At 44.0% G+C, this 12526-nt stretch overlaps 1 protein-coding gene across 1 annotated transcript in view; it reads right to left on the bottom strand.

Moving 5' to 3' along the window:
- Window positions 1–12526, bottom strand: part of LOC311114543 (sister chromatid cohesion protein PDS5 homolog A-like) — a 78796-nt gene that overhangs the window by 4264 nt on the left and 62006 nt on the right. The window contains exons 17-20 of the mRNA XM_084189787.1: window positions 4557–4672; window positions 2719–2824; window positions 2472–2632; window positions 1162–1285 (exon numbers count right to left, since the gene is read on the bottom strand). Of these exons, the coding sequence (XP_084045913.1) occupies window positions 1162–1285; window positions 2472–2632; window positions 2719–2824; window positions 4557–4672 (507 nt within the window). The remainder of the gene's footprint in view (window positions 1–1161; window positions 1286–2471; window positions 2633–2718; window positions 2825–4556; window positions 4673–12526) is intronic.

Raw genomic sequence — 12526 nt, 5'->3', positions numbered from 1 at the left:
AGACACATCAAAGATACAGTCGTCCTTCTGAACTGAGTTGCAGGGCAGGAAGGAAACTGTTAGTGATGTCACTGTTGGTGATTTTAAAACAGCTACAGAGTTCAATGGCTGTGATGAGAGAAAACTGAGGATGGATCAACAACATTGTAGTGACTCCACAATAATGACTTAAATGCTAAAATGGAAAATACACTTTTTTGCCTAAATGCGATGCCTCATGTTTGGGGCAAATCCAACACGTCACTGAGTAACTGCCTCCTTATTTTCAAGCACGGTGGTGGCTGCATCATGTTATGGGTATGCTTGTCATCGGCAAATACTGAGGAGTTTTTCAGGATAAAAAGAAACGGGATGGAGCTAAGAACAGACTAAATCCAAGAGGAAAACCTGCTTCAGTCTGCTTTCCACCAGACACTGGGCGAGGAATTCACCTTTCAGCAGGACAATAACCTACAACACAAGGCCACATCTACACTGGAGTTGCTCACCAAGAAGACAGTGAATGTTCCGGAGTGGCCAAGTTACGGTTTTGACTTAAATCTGCATTGAAAATCTATGGCAAGACTTGAAAACTGCAGTTTAGCCACGATCCCCAACATCTTGACAGAGCTTGAAGAATTATGAAAATAATGAATGGGCTAATATTGTACAATCCAGGTGTGTAAAGCGCTTAGAGACTTAGACAAGAAGACTCCCAGCTGTAATGGCTGCCAAATGGTGTTTCTAACACGCATCGACTCAGGGAGCTGAATACTTATCTAATCAAGGTATATTATAGTTTTATTTTTTCTTCCACTTTGACTTGAGTATTTAGGAAAACAAAATGTGAAGAAATCCAAGACTTTCTATAGGCAAGGTAGTTTCCTCTCTCTCTCTGCCTCCCTCTCTCTCTCTCTCTCTCTGCCTCTCTCTCTCTGCCCCCCTCTCTGCCCCTCTCTGCCTCTCTCTCTGCCCCTCTCTCTCTCTCTGCCCCTCTCTCTCTGTCTCTCTCTCTCTCTCTCTCTGTCTCTCTGTCTCTCTGCCCCTCTCTCTCTCTCTGCCCCTCTCTCTCTCTCTGCCCCTCTCTCTCTCTCTCTGCCCCTCTGTCTCTCTCTGTCTCTCTCTCTCTCTCTCTCTCTCTCTCTCTCTCTCTCTCTGTGTGTGTGTGTAGAGGTGTGTTACCTCAAAGATCTGCGCCAGCTGGACCTCCTTGTTACAGAAGATAGCATGGATACAGTGAACAGCCTGTTTAGCCTGGTGGGGGGTTCCACGCTTAGCCTTCTGATGGAGGACTGGAATCAGGGTACTGGAGGAAGGGGAGGAGAGGAGGTTAGCACAGACGTACTGGAGGAAGGGGAGGTTAGCACAGACGTACTGGAGGAAGGGGAGGTTAGCACAGACGTACTGGAGGAAGGGGAGGTTAGCACAGACGTACTGGAGGAAGGGGAGGTTAGCACAGACGTACTGGAGGAAGGGGAGGTTAGCACAGACGTACTGGAGGAAGGGGAGGTTAGCACAGACGTACTGGAGGAAGGGGAGGTTAGCACAGACGTACTGGAGGAAGGGGAGGAGAGGAGGTTAGCACAGACGTACTGGAGGAAGGAGAGGAGAGGAGGTTAGCACAGACGTACTGGAGGAAGGAGAGGAGAGGAGGTTAGCACAGACGTACTGGAGGAAGGAGAGGAGAGGAGGTTAGCACAGACGTACTGGAGGAAGGGGAGGTTAGCACAGACGTACTGGAGGAAGGGGAGGTTAGCACAGACGTACTGGAGGAAGGGGAGGAGGTTAGCACAGACGTACTGGAGGAAGGAGAGGAGAAGCACAGACGTACTGGAGGAAGGGGAGGTTAGCACAGACGTACTGGAGGAAGGAGAGGAGGACTCTTTAACCCCATTGAGGTCAGAAGACGTCTTTCAACAAGGGACAATTCCATGAAAACTCCAAGACATTCCAGGAATTCCTAATCCTGCACTAGTATGCCCAATCCCAAATGGACCCTTCACCCCATGCATTAACTACCCATCAGGCCATTCCCCTCTCCCTCCTGCCAGATCCTATCTGCTGCAGTTCTGTCTTTATTTTCTGTCCAGTGCTTCTGAATATCCCCTCCTCTCCCCCCTCTCTGCCACCCACCCTCCCTCCCTCTCTGCCACCCACCCACCCCTCCCTCCCTCCCTCCCTCTCTGCCACCCTCCCTCCAGCCATCTCTGCCTCCCTCCCTCCCCCTCCGCCACCCTCCCCCTCCCTCCCTCCCTGACACCCTCCCCCTCTGCCTCCCTCCCTCCCTCTCTGCCTCCCTCCCTCCCTCCCTGCCACCCTCCCTCCCTCCCTCCCTTACGATCGTATCTGCTGTAGTTCCGTCTCTATTTTCTGTCCAGTGCTTCTGAATATCCCCTCCCTGCCACCCTCCCCCTCCCTCCCTCTCTGCCTCCCTCCATCCCTCCCTCCCTCTCTGCCTCCCTCCCCCCTCTCTCCCTCCCTCCTTCTCTTACGATCGTATCTGCTGTAGTTCCGTCTCTATTTTCTGTCCAGTGTTCCTGAAGATCTGTATGGCCGCTTCAGCCACCTTGTCATCCTCCATCTTCAGACACTGGAGCAGAGACTCATAGGTCTCGGCAGAGTGGAACGCTGTGGGGTGGGTGAACGACAGAACCTGGAGGAGGACGAGGACAGGAACCAGTTATTCATCTGTCCATTCATTCATCCCTCCATCCACCAGTCCCCTCCATCCATCCATACCTTCAGTAGTTCCAGTCCAGAGCGGATGGCAGTATCTGGTGTGACACCTTCATCATCATCATCAGCTGTTCCCTCAATAGACTTATTCAGCAGTTTGACCAGAGCACTGAGCAGAGAGAGATATAACATTACATATCATATATAACATATCATAACATTACATATCATATATAACATATCATAACATTATATAACATCTTATTCAGCAGTTTGACCAGAGCACCGGGCAGAGAGAGATATAACATTACATATCATATATAACATATCATAACATTATATAACATCTTATTCTGCAGCTTGACCAGAGCACCGGGCAGAGAGAGATATAACATTACATATCATATATAACATATCATAACATTATATAACATCTCATTCTGCAGCTTGACCAGAGCACCGGGCAGAGAGAGATATAACATTACATATCATATATAACATATCATAACATTATATAACATCTCATTCTGCAGCTTGACCAGAGCACTGGGCAGAGAGAGATATAACATTACATATCATATATAACATATCATAACATTATATAACATCTTATTCAGCAGTTTGACCAGAGCACCGAGCAGAGAGAGATATAACATTACATATCATATATAACATATCATAACATTATATAACATCTCATTCTGCAGCTTGACCAGAGCACTGGGCAGAGAGAGATATAACATTACATATCATATATAACATATCATAACATTATATAACATCTTATTCAGCAGTTTGACCAGAGCACCGAGCAGAGAGAGATATAACATTACATATCATATATAACATATCATAACATTATATAACATCTCATTCTGCAGCTTGACCAGAGCACCGGGCAGAGAGAGATATAACATTACATATCATATATAACATATCATAACATTATATAACATCTTATTCAGCAGTTTGACCAGAGCACCGGGCAGAGAGAGATATAACATTACATATCATATATAACATATCATAACATTATATAACATCTTATTCAGCAGTTTGACCAGAGCACCGGGCAGAGAGAGATATAACATTACATATCATATATAACATATCATAACATTATATAACATCTTATTCAGCAGCTTGACCAGAGCACTGGGCAGAGAGAGATATAACATTACATATCGTATATAACATATCATAACATTATATAACATCTTTATTCAGCAGTTTGACCAGAGCACCGAGCAGAGAGAGATATAACATTACATATCATATATAACATATCATAACATTATATAACATCTCATTCTGCAGTTTGACCAGAGCACTGAGCAGAGAGAGATACAGAACAAAAAGACTGAACGACTGGGTCGTGTCTCTAAGCAAACGAACCGATAAAACGAACAACCAGCCGGCTTGGGTAGAGACCCTAGATTTGTGTCGGGACTATATCTCGTGGAAGGATGAAATAGTATGAATACATTCATCAAAATAACCGTTTTTAATGAAAATATGTCAATGATTATTTGAATATGTTGGTAACCCGTTGTATAATGCCCTCGAAGCCGGTGTTTGGAGGATATATTGACACGGTTTGCCGGCGCCAGACGAATATATCCTCCAAAACATGGCTACTCCGGCATTATCACCGAAATACCCACGTATCAGAGGTAGATAAACTGTGGTAATCAATGTATTAAATGTTGTCATGACCCCTACATGGTTAGTTGGGCCAACAGGATTGATGGTATGAAATGAAATGTATTATCCAGGGAACAATCTTCTCAAACCAAGGTTCATGATTTGTTAACTTCACAACACTAAATAATAAATCATAAAATCAGACCGACTGCCACTGATAACAGCATGCTACACACACACACTGGCTGTTTATTTACCTGATGGCCTCGGAGTCGATGTGTACGGGAGCGATCCGTTCTAACAGGAACTTGACCATCTCCAGGAAGGGGTTGGTGGGTTGCTTAGGGAACGTCAGTTTACGAGTAATCTCCCTCTGAAATACAGGATCAATATCTACTGGTAATCTCCCTCTGAAATACAGGATCAATATCTACTGGTAATCTCCCTCTGAAATACAGGATCAATATCTACTGGTAATCTCCCTCTGAAATACAGGATCAATATCTACTGGTAATCTCCCTCTGAAATACATGATCAATATCTACTGGTAATCTCCCTCTGAAATACAGGATCAATATCTACTGGTAATCTCCCTCTGAAATACAGGATCAATATCTACTGGTAATCTCCCTCTGAAATACATGATCAATATCTACTGGTAATCTCCCTCTGAAATACATGATCAATATCTACTGGTAATCTCCCTCTGAAATACAGGATCAATATCTACTGGTAATCTCCCTCTGAAATACATGATCAATATCTACTGGTAATCTCCCTCTGAAATACATGATCAATATCTACTGGTAATCTCCCTCTGAAATACATGATCAATATCTACTGGTAATCTCCCTCTGAAATACATGATCAATATCTACTGGTAATCTCCCTCTGAAATACAGGATCAATATCTACTGGTAATCTCCCTCTGAAATACATGATCAATATCTACTGGTAATCTCCCTCTGAAATACAGGATTAATATCCACTGGTAATCTCCCTCTGAAATACATGATCAATATCTACTGGTAATCTCCCTCTGAAATACAGGATCAATATCTACTGGTAATCTCCCTCTGAAATACAGGATCAATATCTACTGGTAATCTCCCTCTGAAATACAGGATCAATATCTACTGGTAATCTCCCTCTGAAATACAGGATCAATATCTACTGGTAATCTCCCTCTGAAATACAGGATCAATATCTACTGGTAATCTCCCTCTGAAATACAGGATCAATATCTACTGGTAATCTCCCTCTGAAATACATGATCAATATCTACTGGTAATCTCCCTCTGAAATACAGGATCAATATCTACTGGTAATCTCCCTCTGAAATACATTATCAATATCTACTGGTAATCTCCCTCTGAAATACAGGATCAATATCTACTGGTAATCTCCCTCTGAAATACAGGATCAATATCTACTGGTAATCTCCCTCTGAAATACATTATCAATATCTACTGGTAATCTCCCTCTGAAATACAGGATCAATATCTACTGGTAATCTCCCTCTGAAATACATTATCAATATCTACTGGTAATCTCAGTCTGAAACGCATGAATACATGATCAATATCTACTGGTAATCTCCCTCTGAAATACATTATCAATATCTACTGGTAATCTTCCTCTGAAATACAGGATCAATATCTACTGGTAATCTCCCTCTGAAATACATGATCAATATCTACTGGTAATCTCCCTCTGAAATACATTAATACATTATCAACGGGGATGACGTCAATGGTGTGTGTAAATTTATTTATTTATTACATTTTTACATTTTTTTGTCATTTAGCAGACGCTTTCATCCAGAGCGACTTACAGGAGCAATTAGTGCCTTGCTCAAGGGCACATCGACAGATTTTTCACCTAGTCGGCTCGGGGATTAGAACCAGCGACCTTTCGGTTACTGGCACAACGCTCTTACCCACTAAGCTACCTGCCGCCCCCATGTACGTATCAGTGTGTGTGTATATATAGTGTGTGTGTAGTGTGTAGTGTGTAGTGTGTAGTGTAGTGTGTAGTGTGTAGTGTGTATGTAGTGTGTAGTGTGTAGTGTGTGTGTAGTGTGTAGTGTAGTGTGTAGTGTGTAGTGTGTGTGTAGTGTGTAGTGTGTGTGTAGTGTGTATGTAGTGTAGTGTGTGTGTAGTGTGTATGTAGTGTAGTGTGTGTAGTGTGTAGTGTAGTGTGTAGTGTAGTGTGTAGTGTGTGTGTAGTGTGTAGTGTGTGTAGTGTGTAGTGTGTAGTGTGTAGTGTAGTGTGTAGTGTAGTGTAGTGTAGTGTGTAGTGTAGTGTAGTGTGTAGTGTAGTGTGTAGTGTGTAGTGTGTAGTGTAGTGTGTAGTGTAGTGTGTAGTGTAGTGTAGTGTAGTGTAGTGTGTAGTGTAGTGTAGTGTGTAGTGTGTAGTGTAGTGTGTAGTGTGTAGTGTGTGTGTAGTGTGTAGTGTGTGTAGTGTGTAGTGTAGTGTAGTGTGTAGTGTGTAGTGTAGTGTGTAGTGTAGTGTGTAGTGTGTAGTGAGTAGTGTGTAGTGTGTAGTGTAGTGTAGTGTGTAGTGTAGTGTGGTGTAGTGTGTAGTGTGGTGTAGTGTGTAGTGTAGTGTAGTGTGTAGTGTAGTGTAGTGTGTAGTGTAGTGTGTAGTGTAGTGTAGTGTGTAGTGTGTAGTGTGTAGTGAGTAGTGTGTAGTGAGTAGTGTAGTGTGTAGTGTGTAGTGAGTAGTGTGTAGTGTGGTGTGTAGTGTGTAGTGTGTAGTGTAGTGTGTAGTGTAGTGTGTAGTGTAGTGTGTAGTGTGTAGTGTAGTGTAGTGTGTAGTGTGTAGTGTGGTGTAGTGTAGAGTGTAGTGTGTAGTGTGTAGTGTAGTGTGTAGTGTAGTGTGTAGTGTGTAGTGTGTAGTGTAGTGTATAGTGTGTAGTGAGTAGTGTAGTGTGTAGTGTGTAGTGTAGTGTGTAGTGTGTAGTGTGTAGTGTGTAGTGTAGTGTAGTGTGTAGTGTAGTGTAGTGTGTAGTGTGTAGTGTGTAGTGTAGTGTGTAGTGTGTAGTGTAGTGTAGTGTGTAGTGTAGTGTGTGTAGTGTGTAGTGTAGTGTGTAGTGTGTAGTGTGTGTGTAGTGTAGTGTGTAGTGAGTAGTGTAGTGTAGTGTGTAGTGTAGTGTAGTGTGTAGTGTGTAGTGTGTAGTGAGTAGTGTAGTGTAGTGAGTAGTGTAGTGTAGTGTGTAGTGTGTAGTGTAGTGTGTAGTGTAGTGTAGTGTGTAGGGCACATCGACAGATTTTTCACCTAGTCGGCTCGGGGATTAGAACCAGCGACCTTTCGGTTACTGGCACAACGCTCTTACCCACTAAGCTACCTGCCGCCCCCATGCTCGCTTCCGCATTGTCTCCGTGCTGCTCTGCTGTTTGTTGCTACTTGGCTACCTGCCAAACTATTCACGTTTTACTTTTAATAAACGTTTAATCAATCTCTGTGTTCAACAAATTTACCAACTTTTTAGTTTTGTCCTCACTCATCTTTTTTCGTTAAACTTTTTCACCCCGGACGTTTATCCCGAGACAGAAGAGTCATTTTCCTGTGCGTTTTAGCTGCCAACTTTACGTTATTTTCCGTTTTTCCATCGCAACTTTTTTTCCCTTATTCAACTTTTTCACTCCGGACGCTTTATCTGGACATGGCTCATCAACATCTTCAACAGCCGAAGCTAAGTAGTAACATTAACATGATGTCTTTTAATTGCAGTCGCTGTACTCATAATATACAGGAGAATTCTCGCCTTACGGCGAGAATAGCTGTGCTACAAGCCCAGCTTCAGACGCAATCGTTAGGCAAGAGTATTATCAGTGTAGGAAAGGAAGAAACAGCGTCTGTGCCACCAGTAAGTACAGACAGTAACGTTAGTATAAATCCCCCCGCACAGTCCCTGCAGCCGGACAACTTTCTCATGGCTTCTGGAGGGAAATACTGTTGGAATGCTCAACCGGTGTCGCTCATTCAGCCGACAGAAACCTTCAACCGGTTTTCCCCATTATGTAGCGAGTCGGAGTCTGAGTCTGAGTCTTCTCTAGTCTCTACTCCTCCCGTTACGGGGTCTGAGACGCCGAAGGCTCCCACCATTAGCTCTGACAAATTGAAAACCCTAGTCATTGGCGACTCCATTACCCGCAGTATTAGACTTAAAACGAATCACCCAGCGATCATACACTGTTTACCAGGGGGCAGGGCTACCGACGTTAAGGCTAATCTAAAGATGGTGCTGGCTAAAGCTAAAACTGGCGAGTGTAGAGAGTATAGAGATATTGTTATCCACGTCGGCACCAACGATGTTAGGATGAAACAGTCAGAGGTCACCAAGTGCAACATAGCTTCAGCGTGTAAATCAGCTAGAAAGATGTGTCGGCATCGAGTAATTGTCTCTGGCCCCCTCCCAGTTAGGGGAAGTGACGAGCTCTACAGCAGAGTCTCAGCACTTAATCGCTGGTTGAAAACTGTTTTCTGCCCCTCCCAAAAGATAACATTTGTGGATAATTGGCCCTCTTTCTGGGACTCACCCACAAACAGGATCAAGCCTGACCTGCTGAGGAGTGACGGACTCCATCCTAGCTGGAGGGGTGCTCTCCTCTTATCTACCAACATAGATAGGGCTCTAACTCCTTTAGCCCCACAGTGAAATAGGGTGCAGGCCAGGCAGCAGGCTGTTAGCCAACCTGCCAGCTTAGTGGAGTCTGCCAATAGTATAGTCAGTGTAGTCAGCTCAGCCATACCCATTGAGACTGTGTCTGTGCCTCGACCTAGGTTGGGCAAAACTAAACATGGTGGTGTCCACCCTAGCAATCTTATTAGGATAAAGACCTCCTCCATTCCTGCCATTATTGAAAGAGATCGTGATACCTCACATCTCAAAATAGGGTTACTTAATGTTAGATCCCTCACTTCAAAGGCAGTCATAGTCAATGAACTAATCACTGATCATAATCTTGATGTGATTGGCCTGACTGAAACATGGCTTAAGCCTGATGAATTTGCTGTGTTAAATGAGGCCTCACCTCCTGGTTACACTAGTGACCATATTCCCCGTGCATCCCGCAAAGGCGGAGGTGTTGCTAACATTTACGATAGCAAATTTCAATTTACAAAAAAAAAAATGACGTTTTCATCTTTCGAGCTTCTAGTCATGAAATCTATGCAGCCTACTCAATCACTTTTTATAGCTACTGTTTACAGGCCTCCTGGGCCATATACAGCGTTCCTCTCTGAGTTTCCTGAATTCCTATCAGACCTTGTAGTCATAGCAGATCATATTCTAATTTTTGGTGATTTTAATATTCACATGGAGAAGTCCACAGACCCACTCCAAAAGTCCTTCGGAGCCATTATCGACTCAGTGGGTTTTGTCCAACATGTCTCTGGACCTACTCACTGCCACAGTCATACTCTGGACCTAGTTTTGTCCCATGGAATAAATGTTGTAGATCTTAATGTTTTTCCACAAAATCCTGGACTATCGGACCACCATTTTATTACGTTTGCAATCGCAACAAATAATCTGCTCAGACCCCAACCAAGGAGCATCAAAAGTCGTGCTATAAATTCTCAGACAACACAAAAATTCATTGATGCCCTTCCAGACCCCTTCTGCCTACCCAAGGACGTCAGAGGACAAAAATCAGTTAACCACTTAACTGAGGAACTAAATTTAACCTTGCACAATACCCTAGATGCAGTTGCACCCCTAAAAACGAAAAACATTTGTCATAAGAAACTAGCTCCCTGGTATACAGAAAATACCCGAGCTTTGAAGCAAGCTTCCAGGAAATTGGAACGGAAATGGCGCCACACCAAACTGGAAGTCTTCCGACTAGCTTGGAAAGACAGTACCGTGCAGTACCGAAGAGCCCTCACTGCTGCTCGATCATCCTACTTTTCCAAATTAATCGAGGAAAATAAGAACAATCCAAAATTTCTTTTTGATACTGTTGCAAAGCTAACTAAAAAGCAGCATTCCCCAAGAGAGGATGGTTTTCACTTCAGCAGTGATAAATTCATGAACTTCTTTGAGGAAAAGATCATGACCATTAGAAAGCAAATTACGGACTCCTCTTTGAATCTGCGTATTCCTCCAGGGCTTAGCTGTCCTGGATCTGCACAGCTCTGCGAGGGCCTGGGATCGGGAGAGACACTTAAGTGTTTTAGTACTATATCTCTTGACACAATGATGAAAATAATCATGGCCTCTAAACCTTCAAGCTGCATACTGGATCCTATTCCTACTAAACTGCTGAAGGAGCTGCTTCCTGTGCTTGGCCCTCCTATGTTGAACATAATAAACAGCTCTCTATCCACCGGATGTGTACCAAACTCACTAAAAGTGGCAGTGATAAAGCCTCTCTTGAAAAAGCCAAACCTTGACCCGGAAAATATAAAAAACTATCGGCCAATATCGAATCTTCCATTCCTCTCAAAAATTTTAGAAAAAGCTGTTGCGCAGCAACTCACTGCCTTTCTGAAGACAAACAATGTATACGAAATGCTTCAGTCTGGTTTTAGACCCCATCATAGCACTGAGACTGCACTTGTGAAGGTGGTAAATGACCTTTTAATGGCGTCAGACCGAGGCTCTGCATCTGTCCTCGTGCTACTAGACCTTAGTGCTGCCTTTGACACCATCGATCACCACATTCTTTTGGAGAGACTGGAAACCCAAATTGGTCTACACGGACAAGTTCTGGCCTGGTTTAGATCCTACCTGTCGGAAAGATATCAGTTTGTCTCTGTGAATGGTCTGTCCTCCGACAAATCAACTGTACATTTCGGTGTTCCTCAAGGTTCCGTTTTAGGACCACTATTGTTTTCACTATATATTTTACCTCTTGGGGATGTTATTCGAAAACATAATGTTAACTTTCACTGCTATGCGGATGACACACAGCTGTACATTTCAATGAAGCATGGTGAAGCCCCAAAATTGCCCTCGCTAGAAGCCTGTGTTTCAGACATAAGGAAGTGGATGGCTGAAAACTTTTTACTTTTAAACTCGGACAAAACAGAGATGCTTGTTCTAGGTCCCAAGAAACAAAGAGATCTTCTGTTAAATCTGACAATTCATCTTGATGGTTGTAAAGTCGTCTCAAATAAAACTGTGAAGGACCTAGGCGTTACTCTTGACCCTGATCTCTCTTTTGACGAACATATCAAGACTGTTTCAAGGACAGCTTTTTTCCATCTACGTAACATTGCAAAAATCAGAAATTTTCTGTCCAAAAATGATGCAGAAAAATTAATCCATGCATTTGTTACTTCTAGATTAGACTACTGCAATGCTCTATTTTCCGGCTACCCGGATAAAGCACTAAATAAACTTCAGTTAGTGCTAAATACGGCTGCTAGAATCCTGACTAGAACCAAGAAATTTGATCATATTACTCCAGTGCTAGCTTCCCTACACTGGCTTCCTGTTAAGGCAAGGGCTGATTTCAAGGTTTTACTGTTAACCTATAAAGCGTTACATGGGCTTGCTCCTACCTATCTTTCCGAGTTGGTCCTGCCGTACATACCAATACGTACGCTACGGTCACAAGACGCAGGCCTCCTAATTGTCCCTAGAATTTCTAAGCAAACAGCGGGAGGCAGGGCTTTCTCCTATAGATCTCCATTTTTATGGAACAGTCTGCCTACCCATGTGAGAGACGCAGACTCGGTCTCAACCTTTAAGTCTTTACTGAAGACTTATCTCTTCAGTAGGTCATATGATTGAGTGTAGTCTGGCCCAGGAGTGTGAAGGTGAACGGAAAGGCTGGAGCAACGAACAGCCCTTGCTGTCTCTGCCAGGCCGGTTCCCCTCTCCACTGGGGTTCTCTGCCTCTAACCCTGTTGCAGGGGCTGAGTCACTGGCCTGCTGGTGCTCTTTCATGCCGTCCCTGGGAGGGGTACGTCAATTGAGTGGGTTGAGTTACTGACGTGATCTTCCTGTCTGGGTTGGCGACCCCCCCCCCCCTTGGTTTGTGCTGTGGTGGAGACCTCTGTGGGCTATACTCGGCCTTGTCTCAGGATTGTAAGTTGGTGGTTGGGGATATCCCTCTAGTGGTGCGGGGGCTGTGCTTTGGCGGAGTGGGTGGGGTTATATCCTTCCTGTTTGGCCCTGTCCGGGGGTTTCTTCGGATGGGGCCACAGTGTCTCCGGACCGCTCCTGTCTCAGCCTCCAGTATTTATGCTGCAGTAGTTTATGTGTCGGGGG

Source organism: Coregonus lavaretus (assembly GCF_964263955.1).
Source record: "Coregonus lavaretus genome assembly, contig: HAP1_SCAFFOLD_1855, whole genome shotgun sequence".
NCBI classification, from domain to species: domain Eukaryota; kingdom Metazoa; phylum Chordata; class Actinopteri; order Salmoniformes; family Salmonidae; genus Coregonus; species Coregonus lavaretus.
The sequence above is the reverse complement of the archived record's forward strand: the minus strand, read 5'-3'. Positions and strand labels throughout refer to the sequence as shown.